This window comes from Acinonyx jubatus, chromosome E3, assembly GCF_027475565.1.
Source record: "Acinonyx jubatus isolate Ajub_Pintada_27869175 chromosome E3, VMU_Ajub_asm_v1.0, whole genome shotgun sequence".
In the NCBI taxonomy this organism is placed as follows: Eukaryota; Metazoa; Chordata; class Mammalia; order Carnivora; family Felidae; genus Acinonyx; species Acinonyx jubatus.
In genome coordinates, this window is record NC_069398.1 from 28,321,878 (window position 1) to 28,340,351 (window position 18,474).

An 18,474-nucleotide genomic window follows, 5' to 3' on the forward strand; every position below is an offset into this window, starting at 1 on the left:
TTCTTTATTATTTCCCGTAGAGCAGGGATAATGACCAACGCTCTTATTTTGTTTATTTGAAACTGTATTTATTTCACTTCATTCTTTTTGTTTGTTTGTTTTTTGCTTATTTATTTTTGAGATAGAGAGAGTGCAAGTGAGGGAGGGGCAGAGAGAGAGGGAGACACAGAATCCGAAGCAGGCTCCAGGCTCTGAGCGGTCAGCACAGAGCCCAACGCGGGGCTCGAACTCACGGACCCCGAGATCATGACTTGAGCCGAAGTCAGACGCTCAACCGACTGAGCCATCCAGGCGCCCCTATTTCACTTCATTCTTAAAGGATATTTTTGCTACATGTAGATCTCTAATCTGGCTGTTATTTCCCTGCAGTGCTTGAAAGATTAATCATTCTTTAGTCGTCTGGCTTCCAATGTTTCTGCTGAGAAAGCTAAGAGTCTGAGGACTGCATTTTTTTTTAATTTTTTTTTAATGTTTATTTATTTTTGAGACAGAGAGAGACAGAGCATGAATGGGGGAGGGGCAGAGAGAGAGGGAGACACAGAATCGGAAGCAGGCTCCAGGCTCTGAGCCATCAGCCCAGAGCCTGACGCGGGGCTCGAACTCACGAACTGTGAGATCATGACCTGAGCTGAAGTCGGACGCTCAACCGACTGAGCCACCCAGGCGCCCCTGAGGACTGCATTTTTGAAGACAATGTGTCTCTTTTCTCCAGCTACTTTTATTTATTTATTTATTTATTTATTTATTTATTTATTTATTATTATTTTAACATGTATTTATTTTTGAAAGACAGAGAGAGACAGAGCATGAGTGGGGGAGGGGCCAAGAGAGAGACAGGGAGACACAGAACACAAAGCAGGCTCCAGGCTGTCAGCTTGAACACATGAACCGTGAAATCATGACCTGAGCCGAAGCTGGTCGCTTAACCGACTGAGCCATCCAGGTGCCCGTCTCTGGCTACTTGTGAAATCTTCTCCTTGAATTTGGTTTTCAGAGGTTGTACTTGGTTCATGCCAACCTACAGTTTTCTTTTTGATTTATCCTGCTTGGATGTTAGGCGGGCTTCTTTAATCTGTGGCTTCATGTCTGCCATCAGTTTTAGAAAAATCTCAGAGATGAGCTCTTCAAATATACCTCTGCCCATTCTTTCTCTCCTCTCCTTCTGAGGCTCCAACTAAAAGGATGTCACAGCCTTTCACTGAATCCTCCATATTTTTATCCTCTCTTCTGGTTTCTCCATAGTTTTTTTCTCTCTGTGCTTCAGTCTGGATACTTTTCTCTGACCCATCTCCTTTGTCACTAATTCTCTCTTTAGCCTTTCCAATTTACTGTTAAACTCATTTTTAACCTTTGTTTTTCTATTTGTTTCAGTTCTATAATGTCTACGTGTTTTCTTTATCCATGAGTATACATAAATACAAAGATATAATTGTATAGTTTTGGGTTTTCTGCTAAACTGTTCACTCTTACTTTGATCTCATTTAATCTTCCGATTTTTTTAAATATTTATTTATTTTTGAAAGACAGAGAGAGAGACAGAGTGCGAGTGGGCAAGAGGCAGAGAGAGAGGGAGACACAGAATCTGAAGCAGGCTCCAGGCTCCGAGCCGTCAGCACAGAGCCCAATGAGGGGCTTGAATCCATGAACACCAAGATCACGACCTGAGCCGAAGCTGGACGCTTAACGAACTGAGCCACCCAGGCATCCCAATTTTACTTAAATCCTATTTTTTACTTAAAAACTCTAATGTTTTATTTCCTAGTCTAAACATAGAAAATCTGAATCTGATAATTCAATAATCTGAGCTCCTTCTTGGTATGTCTCTATTATTTGTTGCTTATGGTTTTCTTTCCGTGTCACTTTGTCTTTCATGTGTCTGAGTATCTTTATTACGTGCTGGACATGGTAAGCCCAAAACTGTATAAATAATTCATGGCCCAGAATGATGTATCTTCCTCCAGAAAGGATCTCTGTTTCCTTCTCCCAGGTACCTGGGACACTAGCACTTCTGGGTCGCCTTCACATAAACACAAGTATTGTGACGATCTGAAGCCAAGCCAACATCCCTGTCTGGACCCACCTACTCCCACTTTGTCTTGATCCTGGGGTTGACCCCCAAGTGGGGGGAGGTTCATCAGTGCCCCGTTTCACCTGGTAGAACTTAGCCTTCATTCCATGGCCGCAAGTCCCAGGAAGTTCTATTGTTCAGCCTTTCAGCTGCTTGGCTGTCCCCTCTGAAATATGTAAACACAGTGAGGGGAAGTCCAGCCCCAAACATGGGGCTCATCTCCATGGGCCTTCATCCTCTTCTGATCCTGGGAATTCTTCACTAGTCTGTTCTTTCCCTGGTATCTTCAGGCAAATGATTTTCTATTTTTTGAGCTTTTTAATTTATTCCACAGTGAAAGAAACAGTATCCAAAGCATCTAGACTGCCTTTACAGGAAGGCACAAAGTACCTTGTAATCAATCAATACATTTAAGATGGTAGGGATTTCTTTAGGAAAGCTATCATTAAGTGGATGGTGTTTTAGAATCAGCACCTCATAGTCACCTCTTGCCACAGGCAGCCTCTAAGATGGCCCCAGATGATACACACATCTTGGTATTCATGTCCTTACATAATTCCTTCCATTCGAGTGTGGGCTGGACCTAGTGATTTGCTTCTAAAGAACAGAATATAGCAAAGGTGATGGGCTATCAGTTATAGGCTTAGGTTACAAAGAGACTGGCTTCCCCCTTGCTCACCCTCTCTTGTTCTCTCACTTGCTCACTCTCAGAGAAGCCAGCTGCCGTATTATAGGCCACCCTGTGGAGAGGCCCACATAACAGGTAAGGGAGGGAGGTCTCTGGCCAATAGCCAACAAGGAATTGAGGCTCTCAGACCAACAGTCCACAGGCACTGGATCCTGCCAATAGCCAAATAGTTGATCTTGGAAGTAAATCTCTACCCACACCCCCATCAAGCCTTGAGGAGGCTGCGGCCCTGGCCACCATCTTGAATGAAGCCCAGTGAGAAATCCCAAGACAGAGGCACTACTGGGTCAGGCCCAGATTTGGACCCACAGAAATTGTGAGATATAAATGTTTATTATTTTAAGCCACTACGTTTTGGAGTAAATTGTTACATCATGATGATGTACTGGACATCCAATTCTCTTTCCAACCTACTCCAGTCCTATTTTCTTCCTCATCACTCCACTGGGACCATTTGTCAAGATTACCAACTCTCATGACAATACATATTATTGACAAAAATGAGTGCTGGTGGAACGTTAAGCACTAAACCAACCAAGTGGCCAGGTAATCTGGCAAGAGCTATTACTATTTAAAATACACATATCCTGGGGAGCCTAGGTGGCTCAGTCAGTTAAGCATCCAACTCTTGATTTCAGCTCAGGCCATGACCTCATGGTTCATAGGTTTGAGTTCCATGTCTGGCTTCTCCAATCCAACCAGTGGAGCCTGCTTGGGATTCTCACTCTCTGCCCCTCCCCCACAATATAAGTAAATAAACGTTTAAAAGAAATAAATTAAATTAAATTAAAAAATAAAGTACACATATCTGGGGTGCCTGGGTGGCTCAGTTGGCTGATCATCCAACTTTGATTTCAGCTCAGCTCACAATCCCAGGGTCGTCTCTCTGTCTCTGTCTCTCTCTCTCCCTCTCTCTCTCAATAAATAAATAAATAAACAAATACACATATCCTTTAACCCTGCAATCCTTTCTGTTCCATAGATTCCATAGAAGTGAGAGTACCAGTCTGTAAGGCCATACATTCAAAATCATTATTGGAGCAATGTTTTTAGTGTCCTTAAACTGGAACCATGTTGAATGTCCATCATTAAGAAAACATCTGAATAACTGATAAATTCAGGCCATGAAACAGCCTACAACCTTTAAAAATAGAACTACAACAAATGACTTTGAGCAATTTCTGCACAGTATTGTTGAATGAAGAAAATAAAATACAGAATACTACTGAGGATGTGATCCCATTTTTGTAAAACAATGACTTCCCAAATACTGTGTGTGTGTGTGCGCGTGTGTGTGTTCATCAAATGAACTGAAATTGATATGCTTATTTATTCAAACAACTTTATTCTTTTTCACAGTTGTTTCCTTCAAACCCTCTCCTTAGACTAGTTAATTCTTCCCATCCCCTTAGATGAAATCTCAGGCACTTCCCAGAACTTTTCGGTCAATCCCAGGTAACAACAGTAAGATATAATCCAGCGTGGGTGCCCTCTGGAAGTAGCAGGTGCCTCATGCTAATGTGTGTCCCACTGGAGAGTTTTGGGGGGTTCCTGGGACATGACCAGTCTGACTGTGTCTTCTCTCCAGGCATCCAGTAGTCCACCTCCCAGGTGGTTCTCACAGGCAAGATCCAAAATGACTCAAGGTCAACTCTTTCCCACCTCAGGTCCCTAGGAAAGTCTCCTGTCTCCTTTGCAAGTCCCGATGCATCCTCTTTCTTTCCCTACCCTCTTGCCTTGGACCAGATCTTTCCATGGCTCCTCACACCCTGATTCCAGGGGACACAGGTTCTGTGAAGTCCCATCTGTCACTTGACCAAGGTGAACAAACGGCATGCTCTCCAAAGAAATTTTCCCTCCCTCCGTCTCTCTTTCTCTCTCTCTCTCTCTCTCTTTCTCAGCTCTTCGATAATCTCCAGGTGATGTGCTAGGTTCTATAGAAATGGATGAAAATCCGGAGCACGCTTAACATCTATTGTCAGCCTTTACAGCCTCGGCCAAAATTGGGATAGCCATGTTTTAGCAACCTGTTATAGACCAATAGGCAGATAGAGCTATGCTGAATGGGATTTTAAAAATGCGTGAAGAAAAATATCGAAGGATGCACTCCAGGTTGTTATCAAGGAGTAAACTCCTTGCTGGGAGTTTACTCATTATCTCTGCACTGGAACAAAGACTACAAGTGATAAAGAGGGAAGAGGAGAGGTCAAGGGTGAGGTGAGGGCGCCAAGCCAAAGGAAAAAAAGAGAGAGAGATTGCACCAAAAGAGAGCAAGTGCATGATCATATTTAGCCATTTTTACAAAAGTACATATACGTGTGGACATATGTTTAAAGATTTTAAGTGAAGGGGTGCCTGGGTGGCTCAGCTGACTAATCGTCCAACTCTTGATCTCGGCTCAGGTCATGATCTCGCAGTTTATGAGACCCAGCCCCACGATGGGCTCCGTGCCGACAGTGCAGAGCCTGCTGGGGATTCTGTGTCTCCCTCTCTCTCTGCCTCTCCCCTGCTCGCGCTCTCTCTCTCAAAATAAAGAAACATTAAAAAATAAATAAATCAGGGGCACCTGGGTGGCTCAGTCAGTTACGTGTCTGACTCTTGATTTCAGCTCAGGTCACGATCTCATGCTTCATGAGTTCGAGCCCTACATCGGGCTCTGTGCTGACAGCATGGAGCTTGCCTTGGATTCTCTCTCTCTCTCTGCCCCTCCTCTCCTCTCTCTCTCAAAATAAATAAATAATTTTTAAAAATCCTATCCAAAGATAGTAAGTTGTAAGTATTTTTTTTTTGAAAGTGATCAATGACCTCCACTTTACCTAAAATATCTGATGGTCGATCCTGTCTTCTCCTTACTTGACCTCACTGGATCTCGTAGAAGTGTATGACCCAAACGGTCACCTGCTCTCTTGCAACACTGTCCTCGGTCGGCTTGCATGATCCCATACTCTGCTAGTTTTCCTCATACTTCTCTGGCTGTTGGCAGCCTTCTTCGCCAGATTCTCCTCTAAATAGCAGTGTCCCAAGACACTCTCTGTCTGCCCTTATCTTCTCTGCCTATAGTTATCCTTACTTGTTCCCATCTAGTCCGTGCCTGCAATGCCACCTCATACAGCTGACTGATATCTTCTCCAGTTTATAGTCCTGACCTCCCCCATCAGGTACAGAATCTTATCCCATTTCACCCTTAACGTCAGACAGGCATCTCATCGCTAACATAAGCAAAACAGGATTCTTTATCTTCCACCCCTAACCCTGCTCCTCCCCCAGCCTTCTCAAGTCTGGAAATGGCAAAACGTTCACAAAACCATATAAGTCAACGTCCTGGGAGTCGTCCTTACCTCCTCTTTCCCTCACGCGGGGCACATGATTCATCAGCAACTCCTACGGGCTCCACCTTCACAATGAGTCTCTGATCTAGCTTCAACTGCTGCCACCAGCATCCCTCTCTCAAGCTGCACAATACCCTCCAAGCTGGCATCTGTAGGTCCACTTTTGTCCCCTTTGTTCCAGCTGCTCAGCAGCGGCTGATCACTTTTAAAATCATAAATCAGATCAGGCCAATCCCCTGCTCAAAACCCTCCATACTGACTTTTCAACTAGCCCGTTTCCTAGCCACTGTCAACCTTCCCTTCCTCTACCCCTGCTTCTTGGAGAAAGTAATGGGCAAGGCTAGAAATCTACATTTCCCAGATTCCCTTGCAGTTAGGGAGGCCATGTGATTCAGTTCTAACCAATGAGACTTGATAAGGATTCTAAGAAAGCCACTGTTTTCCTGAGAAAAAGGGAGAGTGTAATGCCATACATCTTTTGACCCTGTTTTCCTTTGTTTCTGCCTGAAAAGCGAGTACCCAAAGATAGAGCAGCCACGTCAAAGATGTCAGGACAGGAAGGGAAAAGGGATCTTGCTCCTTGAACCGCGGCATCAGCCTTTGAATGGCCATCCCTAGACTTCTTGTTACATGAGAAAAAATACATAAATCCATGACTTGATCAAATTGCTGTGATAGAGTTTCTATTGCATGTAGTCAGATACAGTTTCTGGCACAAGCTTCTCATCACTTGTGTTTTTTTTGTTGTTGTTGTTGTTGTTTTCAACGTTTATTTATTTTTGGGACAGAGAGATACAGAGCATGAACGGGGGAGGGGCAGAGAGAGAGGGAGACACAGAATCGGAAGCAGGCTCCGGGCTCTGAGCCGTCAGCCCAGAGCCTGACGCAGGGTTCGAACTCCCAGACCGCGAGATCGTGACCTGGCTGAAGTCGGACGCTTAACCGACTGCGCCACCCAGGCGCCCCACATCACTTGTTTTTAAAAGAAATTCCCAAGGCCTTACATGATCTCTCCAACGCATACCCTACCATTCTGTATTATTCTTCCTGCACCAGCCTCATAGACCCTCTGGGCTGTTCTTGGTACATGCCAAGTTCATTTCTGCCTCAGCGTCTTTGCCTTTGCTGTTGTGCTGGCATGCTCTTCCCTGAGACCTTTCGCATGGTTGGCTTGAGTCCCCCCCCCCCCCTTCACTCAGCTTTGTGCTTTAATGTCAGCTCTGGACCAAGATCTTGCCTCGACTACTCCATCCAAAATTGGTTCCTTCACAGTCTTTAACTCTTTAGTGATTTATTTTTATTCAGTTATCACTAACTAAAATTGTCTCTGCCTGAGAGTATGTAATTTATTTTCTCGCTTCTTTAATGTCCGTCTATTCCACTGGAATGAAAGCTTCAAGGGGTACAGGCACATCCCCAGTACCTGGAAGAGTGCCTGGTATGAAGTAGGCATTCAAAAGTTATTTCTTTAATCAACGAAACAATCAATTCACGGCATCCTGCAACTGAGATGCAGTCGACCTTACACCACTCAGCAGTTCTTTGTAATAAAAACACTGTATACTATCCTACTATAAGTTAAAGAGGCGGTGTTGGGTTTATTTTTGGTATTTTTGTCATGCCAGCCCTTTTTCGGGCTACCAAATTTGGAATCGGCACTCTGGACACATAGACACTTAATTTCATGGCCTCACCTGAAATTCTGGACCGGCTCCGCAATTTAAGGCTCATCTAATGACTGAACTTTGCAGCAGGGCGTCCAGACATCTGCACTGACACTGAACAACGCCCGCCATAGTCCTGCTTTCTCCCAGATCACCCAAAGGCCGGTGAGTTGGTGAATCCGTTCAGAGACCAGAGACTCGTTTTTTCTCGGACCTTTTCTAGATTGGGCCAGGGCCGTGATCACAATGTGGGCAGTATCATGCCAGAGTGATAAAGGCGTCGGAAGGCCTGGTCCCAACCCCAGCTCACCAGCTACATGGCCAGCCTGAGTTCGTGGGGTCCCAGGGAGGAACACACATCAGGACGTGCAGTCAGTTCCCTCCCTATAAAGAGAGAGGCGGGACGTGCGAGCTCTGCAGTCCTCTCGGCTCAGAAGCGAATCTGGATGCGAGTCTTTCGCTTCCCTTCCACCCTCCTGGTAGCCTTGCACGCCCACCTGTGGCCCGAAGACGCAGCCGCCAGGCCGGAGGCGGGAGCCCATCAACTAGCCCTTCGCGCGGCCCGCCCCAAGCGCCGCGGCCCCGCCCACTCCCGTCGGCCCCCGCGGGCCGCTCCCGTCGCCGTGGAAACGAAGGCAGCCAAGCGGCGCGGCGGCTTCCGCTCCTCTGCGTCGGGGAGGGCTCCGGCCGACCGCGATGCTGAAGGCCAAGATCCTGTTCGTGGGGCCCTGCGAGGTGAGGCCCGGCCGGCGGGGGCGGCGGGCGGGGCCCGGGCGGGCGCGGGGGCGACCCGGGGCTGTGCCTGGCGCCAGGAGCCCCTCAGGAGGCGGGAACCTCGTACCCCCGCGCCCACCCGGTGTGCGCCGCTGGCCTCAGCGGGAAGTTGGCGCCCCCAGATCTTGACCCGGTTTTCGTGAGGCCTGAACGTCGTGAGTGGCGTTTTGGAAGCCGGGTCTAGGTTCCACGACTCTCCTTTGCCCGTGAGGTTGGCCCTAATGAACATGCCTGTGGGACAAGAAAAGCAGACTGTGTTCGCTCTCAGTGTGTATATGGTGGTGGTAGTGGGAATTAAATCTACGTGTGGACGTCATACACAGGAATAGAGCCCCTTGGACTAAAGCTAAGTGTGGAAAACAACAACGTGGAAATAGCCAGTGAATAGTCTCCATCTCCTGCACGCATCGCGATTGGCCCGGAGGGCTTGTGAAAAACACGACGTGCCAGTCCTGCCCTAGGGTTTTGATTCAGTGGGTGTGGGAGGGGTCTCAGAATCTGCCTTTTACTGACGCTGTTCGTCCAGGGACCCCGCGTTGAGAATCACTGTAGTATGTGCATATACGGAGAGATGTGTTATTCATCTTGAGACAGGGAAAGTCGCCTCAAGCACAACACAAAACTGAGGAGGCCTTAAAAGAGATGACAGCGAAGTTAAGCCTGGGGAAAGCATCTGCAAAATACATTACAGAGAAAGAATAGGTAGCAAGCACGAGGGAAGTCTCCAAATCAGTAAAGAGAACTCAACAGAAAACCGAGCAGAATCTGTGCACATGAGTACAACTGGCCAGTAAGTATAAGAAGCTATTCAGCCTACAGTTAACAAGAACACAAATTAAAACAAGAAGGTGACCCTAATTTGCCCACCAGAGTGGATGCAAAAAGGTTAGAACACTGGGAACATGAAGCATGAGGATGCTTGTAAGGAAATGAGTACTTTAGGATTCGTTGATGGGGCATTGATAACAGCTTCTTTGGCAGTCCAATGATTAACTTTAAAATGTGCAATAGCTTGCAGGGCACCTGGGTGGATCAATCGGGTAAGCATTGGACTTCTGCTCAGGTCATGATCTCCGGGTCTCGTCAGGCTCTGAGCTATCAGCTGGAGCCTGGAGCCTGCTTCAGATTCTGTCTCCCTCTCTCTCTGCCTCTCCCCTACTTGCACTCTCTCTTCCTCTCAAAAATAAACCAAAAAAAAATTTTTTTAATGTGCATAGCTTGAGGCACCTGGGTGGCTCAGTTGGTTAAGCGTCCAACTTAAGCTCAGGTCATGATCTCATGGTCCGTGAGTTCGAGCCCCGCGTCGGGCTCTGTGCTGACAGCTCAGAGCCTGGAGCCTGCTTCAGATTCTGTGTCTCCCTCTCATTCTGCTCCTGCCCTGCTCGCGCGCTCTCTCTCTCTCTCTCTCTCTCTCTCTCTCAGAAAATACCCATTCAGCCTTCCCTGACCACCCAAAGTCCCGATGACGTTATCCTGTTTGATTTTTTTAATTTTTTTTTTTAGTGTTTATTTATTTTTGAGAGAGAGAGAGACAAGCTGAGCAGAGGAGGGGCAAAGAGAGAGAGAGAGAGAGAGAGAGAGAGAGAATCCGAAACAGGTTCCAGGCTCTGAGCTGTCATCACAGAGCCCAATGCGGGGCTCAAACTTGGAAACAGTGAGATCATGACCTGAGCTGAAGTCGGACGCTCAACCGGACTGAGCCACCCAGATGCCCCGATTTTTTAATTTTTTTTCAAATCGAGAGAGCAAGCAGGGAGAGGCAGAGAGAGAGAGGGAGTGAGAGAGAATCCTAGGCAGGTTCCATGCTGCCGGCATGGAGCCTGATGCAGGGCTCAAACCCACGAACCTCAAGATCATGCCCTGAACTGAAACCAAGAGTCGGACACCTAATTGAGCCACTCAGGTGCACCATCCTGTTTGATTTTTATTCTAGTACTTAGGACTATTTTATCGTATGTGTTAACAACAGCACCTGGCAGGATAGACACTTAAAAATACCTTACGTACCAAACAGGCAGCTTCTTCATTTTCCCAGAAGAATCCTTCCCCTCAATCAGTTGGTTTTGGCTAACATGTGTATATACACTTTAAGGACATAGACGAAATATATCAATACACCTTTATAATGTTTTATGTATACATTTAAAGGAACATTAAGATATATATTAATTTGGATATGCTGTTTTATTCCATACTTGCATTTCATGATAGCTTTTTTTTAAGTTTATTCATTTTGAGAGAGAGAGAGAGAGAGAGAGAGAGAGAGCATTCACATGAGCAGGGAAGGGGCAGAGAGAGAGAAAGAATCCCAAGCACAGAGCCCCACTTGGGGCTCGAACTCATGAACCATGAGATAGAGCTGAGCCGAAACCAAGAGTTGGATGCTTAACCAACTGAGACACCCAGGTGCCCCTCGTGCCTCACGACACAGTTTTAAAATTCAAGCCCTTCTCCTACACCTTGGACACCCAAGTTAATTTTATGAGTAGAGCCACTTTTAAAACACATCACAAAGCCCATCATCTGAGTAGTTTAGGATATAAGGACTTTTTGAATCTGTATATGACACTGTTCCTGGAATGTACTCCAGCCCGAAGAGCCACTCCTACAACATCAGGCCATTTGCTTTATGTGTTCATCCTATAAATAAACATTCGTGATCTCCCCAAACATAACCACTCAACTGTGTTATTTTTAAGTGACATTTAATTTGTGAGGCCGCATGCTCGGGAAAAATTACTAGCACCGTATTAAGCCTTCATCCCCCCCCCTCTTTTTCTGATTCTTTCAAGTGACTTCTACAAGCCCCCCAAACTGGCATTGATTGAAATTGTTCTAGCCAAGCAATTGTTCAAAATAAAACAACCGAGAGAGCAGGGCCTAATTTCAGAGATTTCTACAAGGACTCAAGTGTAAGAGATTCCCTTCTGAGGAATAATTTGGGGGGAAGAAAAGCCCCTTGTCTTCTATCCGAGCATATACAATATTTGTGAAACGAATGGCACAAATGTACAGAAAATACCTGAAGACGGATCATAGTCATTACCTTTGGGGAGGGAGTGGAGCGGACAGACGGATGGGTGTTTGGGGCAGAGGGCCCCGGATGGCTGTTTTGTTACTAGCGACGTGTGGGACTTGTATTATCTAGAAGGAGGAACAGAGGAATGGCCCTGTGTGACGGTGTGGCATGGCCAGCCACTGAGGGACCCAGCTCTGCCTTTGAACTTCTCTGTGACCTTGAGGAACTCCCTTCCCCTTTCTGGGCCTCAGGGGAGGTTTCTTGATGCGGAGAGGAACATGGCAGCAGACAGACTCACGCTAACAATTCCCTTCTGTTCTCAGACAAGTTAATGGAGAGCCAGCCAGGGACGTCAGTGTGGGTAAGGTCACCCAGCGGCAGAGACAGCATTAGAACCCCATGCACCCCGGGTCCCAGGGCAGGCCGTGCCCACCACATACGGTAAGGCAGCGAGCTCCTCCCAAGCGGAGAGAGCCCTCCGCCGTGGCAATCCCGTGGTGGCCACCACGCCCGGTTCCAAGCCGGCTACTGGAGGCTCGCTTGTGGTTACTTTCCTGCCCTTCAGCACAGCCCTTTTATCATTTTCACTTCCACAGAGTGGAAAAACCGTTTTGGCCAACTTCCTGACAGAATCTTCTGACATCACCGAATACAATCCGACCCAGGGAGTAAGGTGAGCCCCGACAAATCTGTCTCCCCGAGGGCCCCCCGCTTCTCTGGGTGACGGTGGCATCCCACGAGTATAACGTGCCCGAAGTAGAGATGCTGCCTCTGTTTTTATTTCTTAGGATCCTGGAATTTGAGAACCCGCACGTCACCAGCGGCGACAAAGGCACGGCATGTGAATTTGAGCTGTGGGATTGTGGCGGTGACCCCAAGTACGTACGTTTCCTTTAAAGAGGGTTTGCTTCATCAAATGGCTCACAACCCAGCTGCCCGCCAAGCACCCTGGACCCGGGCCCAGCACACTCCCTAGCATGTATTAGGGGCTTGATCGATTATTTGGTGATGGGCACTGCTCTTGAGAACTTTAAGGATCGGGTTATGACACAATGAGAAGTCATCTGTCAATTAACACGAAGACGTTATTTTTATAAATTGTTTTGATGTTTACTTATTTTTGAGAGAGAGAGAGAGCGCGCGTGAGCAGGGGAGGGGCAGAGAGAGAGGGAGACACGGAATCTGAAGCAGGCTCCAGGCTCTGAGCTGTCAGCACAGAGCCCCACGTGGGGCTCAGACTCATGAACCGCGAGATCGTGACCTGATCCAAAGTGGGGCGCTTAACCGACTGAGCCACCCAGGTGCCCCAAGACATTATTTCTAAAGTCCCACAGGTAGAAACCAGAAGCACCTAACATCCGCTCTGAATCCAGTGCTGCCTTGCAGGTTCGAGTCTTGCTGGCCAGCCCTGATGAAGGATTCCCACGGGGTGGTGATCGTCTTCAATGCCGACACCCCAAGCCACCTGAAGGAAATCGACATGTGGTATTCCTGCTTCGTCCAGCAGCAGCTCCTACAGGACACTCAGTGTCTGTTGATCGCACACCACAAACCAGGCTCTGGAAGTGATAAAGGAAACCTGTCTTTGTGTAAGGAGGCTGGAATTCTCTTTCCCGCTCTTGTCTTGAATGTTCTGGTCACTTGTATATTGTTCTGGGTCTTTGAAACCAGCTGCTATGTGCAATTATTGAGCACCTAATGTGTCCTAGGCATTTGTTTTTCCTACCATGTAAATTGGCATCCCCAGCTTAGAAGATCTGTCCGTCATAGCATCCAGGCCAGGAAAGAGACTCTTTAAAAGCAGGCAGACACCAAGAGGGGGGAAACCTGGTTTTAGCCACTCATCAGTACTATTAGGGACATTCTTTCCTGACTGGTCTTTTCTCCAGAAAAACTCCCATTAGCATGTAACACACACCATTACAGAGGTGACAAAGTGTTCATGGAAAACGACTCGCAATATTCAGAAATCTCTTCCTTTCTGGTGTAAGAACAAAGAGGACCTGGAAGTGGACGCCAGGTGGCAGTGTGGTGGCATTATTTATTGAGCATTTGTCATATGCCAAGCACTATGGTGAGTGCATCGGTAGAACCTTCGTCTGTTAAATCATGGCAGGCAAGACCCACCTTTATTTTTGGACCCTAGAAAGTTAAACAAATTGGCTTCTGTTAAGACTCGGGTCAGCGGGAGCTAGAAATGGCCCCTGGTTCAAAGCTCATGCCTAATTACATTGTTTCTTCCTTAAGCACCCCCCTTGAACAAGCTGAAGCTGGTGCACTCGAACCTGGAGGATGACCCTGAAGAGATCAGGGTGGAGTTCATAAAGTATTTAAAGAGCATAGTCAATTCAGTGTCTGAAAGCAGAGACCGGGAGGAGATGTCGATTATCACGTGACCAGCCTTCATCCGGACTCTTCCGCGTTGCAGATGGGGTCAGCTCATTTCCCAGTGCACATCTAGAATCTCGTCCAGCTATTGATGTGTCCTCCCCGTGGCCGTAGAAGAGCTTTTCCTTGTCTGCTCTAAGGTACCAGTCTACCAGGGAGTTGACTCCTACCGTTCGTTCTCTATCCTTCGTTCAGTTGAGAAAATCCTATTGTCGAATTCTGATTCCTTTGCCCCGGATCTCTCCAAGAGCTGGAAAGCTGAGGTGTTTTTCTTTCCTCTTCCTAGACATCAAGAGGAATTATAACTGTCCGAGCCAAACGATACAATAGTAGTTTCATTCGTGTGTGTTGGTTTGAATGGGATTTTCATTCCTTAATTCACTCAACAAATACCGACTTCTCATGTTACACTGTTCGAGCTGCCGACCACGTACAGCATGAACAAAACATAAAAATCTCCACCCTCGTGGAACTGCCATTCTGTTCCTCTAGACAGTGGCGAGGTTGAGTTCAGAATTTAAGTACTGCACCTTAGATATGGGGAAAAGTTACGGATTCTGGATTTTCTGTGATTGGTCTAAAGCCCACGCTCCCATCCTCCTAGATAATGGGGAGACCTGGACCACACTTGAGGCCAGAGAAAGGCACAGTTGATCCTCATTCATGGGTTCTGCATTTGCAGATTGCCTACTGGCTGCAATGTAGTTGTAACCCCCAGACCAACAACTCAACTTTCACCATTATTCAGAGTGGCAAAAAAATCTGAACCCCAGACATGCGCATTTCCAGTGGAGGCTGATCAAGGCCACGCTCTGCCTTTTTGTTTCAGCTGTCCTACTGTAAACGGGTGTCCCTGTCACAGCCTGCTTAGCACCACATTTTCACATGTGTGTGCTTTTCGTGAGTGGTTTCGCTGTTTAAAATGACCCCCGAACACCAGCTGAAGCACTGGCTGGTGTTCCTAAGCGCAGAAAGGCTGCGATGTGCCTTACAGATGAAACAAGTACTTTAGATGAGCCTCATTCCAGCTCATCCAGTTATAGCGCTGTCGGCTGTAAGTTCAGTGAATCAACAACACACATTAAATAAGGTGTCTTTAAACTGAAGCGTCCAGGGGCGCCTGGGCGGCGCAGTCAGTTGAGCGCCCGCCTCTTGATTTCCATTCAGGTCACGATTGCGGAGTGGTGGGATCAAGCCCCACATCGGGCTCCACGCTGAGCACAGAGCCTGGTTGAGATTCTCTCTGTCCCTCCGCCCCCTCCCCTGCTCACATGCTCTCACACTCTCTTTCTCTCTGAAATAAAAAATAATAGGGGCGCCTGGGTGGCTCAGTCAGCTAAGCGGCTGACATCAGCTGAGGTCGTGATCTCATCGCTCGTGAGTTCGAGCCCCGCATCGGGCTGTCTGCCGTCAGCGGGGAGCCCGCCTCGGTTCCTGTCTCCCTCTCTACCTCTCCACAGCTTGTGCTTTTCTGTTTCAAAAAATAACATCAAAAAATATTTTGAATAAAAAATAAAAAGAAATGTAAACAGAAGCATCCATAAAACAAGGTTACGTGTTGATGGCTGATGAAAGTGTGGTCAGAGGTGCACAGGAACACAACCCTGTATTTACCCAGAAGCGATGGTTCGGTATTCCCTAATCCAGTGTGCATGGCGAGTTTACAGAATGTAAGGGCTGTGGAGAATGAGAATCAACTGTTTTTTTAGATCACAAGACATAGAAAAACAGTTGATTCTAAGTTTCCAGGTTAGTTCAGTCTCTGGGATAAATATTTAATCAATTCAAGGTTCTAGTCCATTTCCTTGCAGTGTCAGGGTGTCCGGACAGTGTTTGTGCTACTATTGGGGCGCGTCCTCTGGTTGCCTTCCTGACCTCTGTCAGCGTGTCACTGGCCACCCTACTGGCCGTCTCCTGTCAAGTGCACGACTGGCATGGCCCACGGAACCTACCTCTCTGTATCTGACTCAAGCCTCCCTCTGCCGCTTCATTATAAGGACACTTATAATTGCATGAAGTGCCCACCTAAAGATCCCTCACTTAATCACATCTGCGAAGATGTCACGAAACAGCATGTGTCCCAGGGACTGGGACCCGAGATCTTCGGGGGCCATAATTCAGCCCGCCCCAGGTGCTGCTCGCTGCGGCATTAACGGAAGAGGAGCAGGCTTGTGGGGAGTAAGGGGAGATGACAAATGACCAGTCCGAGGTGACCCAGCAAGTTAGGGATAGGGACAGAGCTGGACCCCACCCACGCCCCTGCTCTCTCCCCTGTCCCGTGGTAACGGGACAGATGAGTCCACCAGTGAACAAGGGAGAGAATGTCACCCCCGAGACAACCTAGTGAAGCCACAAGCACAGCACTCCAGGGCAAATAACCATTCTTGAAGCCCAGGCACCCAGAAAGTGGCTTGCAAGTCTGTTGCAGAGAGAACTTAGCCTTCGGTTTCCTGACACCAGTCAACGATGGGATAGTACTGAAGCTGTAGCTTGCAAAGAAGGCTATGCGTGAGTCACTCCTATCACACCCTGAGTGTCCACATCTGGAAATTGCTCAGGGAAGCTGCTGGAGATCAGTATACTTTTTCTGGAACAGCAGAAGACCCTTGTATCCAAAGCGTAGGCGAAATTGTTAGAACAAAGAGTAGAGATTTGCTGGTAACCGAAGACGTACAAGAGTTTAAAAAAAAAAAAAAAAGATACCCATTAAAAAAGTATCTGTTTGTACCACTTAAGAAAATTATGCTGAACTATGTCTTCTAGGTCTTGACTTTAGCCTTCCCCACCTGATGGTTGGGAATATCTTGGCCTTGGCTGATACTTTGTCAACAGATGTATTCTTTCCTCAAGCAACAAATGAAGGATCCCGTTTTAAAAACCAAATCCAAAGGAATTAAATTAGCGAGGAGGGAGGAAGCTCCTCTGCTTTTGAAACGGTAACAGATTACATGTTTTTGATGTGACTTCGAAACTGCTTTATCAGTTAAATAATTCTCTACATTTATGATACTGGCCATTCTTCCTACCAAAGTTAAAAGCCAATGGAAATGTTGTGTCTGCCAAGTATTCCCACTTCAAAAGGAAAGTTCTCAGTGCTTTGATGTGAGCAACACCTCATCTGTCTTCCTGCACTCTAGGGTTCATTCGTATCTAGGCCTCCTGATAGCTTTAAAAAGTATGCCTCCTTCCTCTAAAGCCTCAGTGCAGATTTACTTCACGCTTAAGCAGGTCTTTGGATGGGAGCATAATTTTAGTTTTCGGACGTTCAAAGTGCTATGTAAAATAAAAATAACTCACCTATGTTGCATTTTGTCTAACTGGAGTTTTGTGGAGTTTATACAGAACTATCCTTTTTTCCCTCTTTTGTGTGACCTTACGAGGCCTGGAAAACACCCACGTGTGTGTTACCCATATCATGTAATGAAATATTTTGTCCAGAGGAATAAAATTCTGATTTTATCAAAGTATTTAGTGACTTGGTTTCTACTTATAGAAACCTATTTCAAGTACATTTCAAGAATATTTTGCAAATCCAACTACACTTGGAATTTAGCACCCTTTTTGGGGGGGTGCAACGGTTAAAAGCATTAATAGTGACAGGGCGCCTGGGTGGCTCAGTCTGTTAAACCTCCAACTCTCGGTTTCAGCTCAGGTAATGACCTAAGGGTTCATGGGTTAGAACCCTGCATCCAGCTCCAGGCTAACAGCTCAGAGCCTGCTTGGGATTCCTCTCTCCCTCTCTCAAAATAAATATACAAACTTAAAAAAAAAAAAAAAAGCAGTGACAATGGTTTTAAGGTATCAATCACAAATGAGATGAACAATCTAAATAGAGTGGTCCTTTTTTTGAGAGAGAGAGAGAGAGAGAGCGCGCGAGCAGGGGAGAGGGGCAGAAGGAGAGAGAGAATCTTAAGCAGGCCCCCACAGGGGACTCGATCCTATGATCCTGGGATCATGACCTGAACTGAAATCAAGAATTGGAGGCTCAACAGACTGAGCCACCAGGCGCCCCCTAAAAAGAATGGTTCTTACGTATGAGGAAGCTAGCGTAAGACAGTAAGTTAGGTCAAATATATATGTCGGTCAAGGAGCATGGACCCGGACTTGATTCTATTAGCTGCTGAAGAGCCCTAAGCAGAACAGGGACAATTATTTTGGTGGCCGTAGAGACTAGACTTAGGGGAACATGACTGGGGGCAGGTCGACTAGGAAATGCGGAATGTCTGAAATACGGCATTGAAAACGGGATAGGTTCTGTAACTGTGTAGGAGGTAAATTTTGTGCTTGGGTGGACAAGAAGGAAGCAGGCGACTCAAGCCTCCCTCTGCCACTACGTTCAGCTTGCCGGGTTTTTCGCAGGTGCTCAACGTAGTGACAGTTAATCAATGACTACGGTTCCCATAGGCCTTAGTGCGGCGTCGCCTGCATTTCCCGGACGGCTGTGCGAGGCTCGCTCCGGCCCTGAGCGTCCGTGGAAAAGGTAAACAGGCGGGGATGTGCTCCCTGCCGTTGCTTCATAACCAAGTTTCCCATTCTCCTTTCCT

At 47.0% G+C, this 18,474-nt stretch overlaps 2 protein-coding genes across 8 annotated transcripts in view; one reads left to right on the top strand and one right to left on the bottom strand.

The window, feature by feature from the left end:
• The window catches only part of COL26A1 (collagen type XXVI alpha 1 chain), a 200,385-nt gene extending 192,052 nt beyond the window's left edge, over nt 1–8,333 (bottom strand). The window contains exon 1 of the mRNA XM_027042028.2: nt 7,780–8,333. The gene's annotated coding sequence lies outside the window, so the exon portion shown is untranslated. The remainder of the gene's footprint in view (nt 1–7,779) is intronic.
• On the top strand, nt 8,331–17,397 carry IFT22 (intraflagellar transport 22). 7 transcript variants are annotated; one of them, XR_008294471.1, is made up of 7 exons: nt 8,331–8,484; nt 12,139–12,215; nt 12,331–12,420; nt 12,869–13,131; nt 13,790–14,070; nt 16,694–16,866; nt 16,962–17,397. XR_008294471.1 is itself a non-coding variant. In XM_053212898.1 (6 exons), the coding sequence occupies exons 5-6, from the start codon at nt 12,954–12,956 to the stop codon at nt 13,936–13,938; spliced, it is 327 nt and encodes a 108-aa protein (XP_053068873.1). In that variant the 5' UTR covers nt 8,338–8,484; nt 9,114–9,313; nt 12,139–12,215; nt 12,331–12,420; nt 12,877–12,953; the 3' UTR covers nt 13,939–14,268. The 7 variants fall into 7 exon arrangements, 5 of the variants coding, with proteins under 5 accessions (XP_026897830.1, XP_026897831.1, XP_053068873.1 ...); XR_008294470.1 differs by having other exon boundaries at nt 16,694–17,397; XM_053212898.1 differs by lacking the exons at nt 16,694–16,866; nt 16,962–17,397 and adding an exon at nt 9,114–9,313 and having other exon boundaries at nt 8,338–8,484; nt 12,877–13,131; nt 13,790–14,268.
• Nucleotides 17,398–18,474: the final 1,077 nt, after the last annotated feature.

Bases quoted from the DNA above. Each gene is read 5' to 3' on its own strand.
- IFT22 (XM_027042029.2), top strand. From the start codon at position 8,446: ATGCTGAAGGCCAAGATCCTGTTCGTGGGGCCCTGCGAG. The intron at 8,485-12,138 runs GTGAGGCCCGGC...TCACTTCCACAG, and splicing joins TGTTCGTGGGGCCCTGCGAG to AGTGGAAAAACCGTTTTGGC. The intron at 12,421-12,868 runs GTACGTACGTTT...TTATTTCTAAAG, and splicing joins GATTGTGGCGGTGACCCCAA to TCCCACAGGTAGAAACCAGA.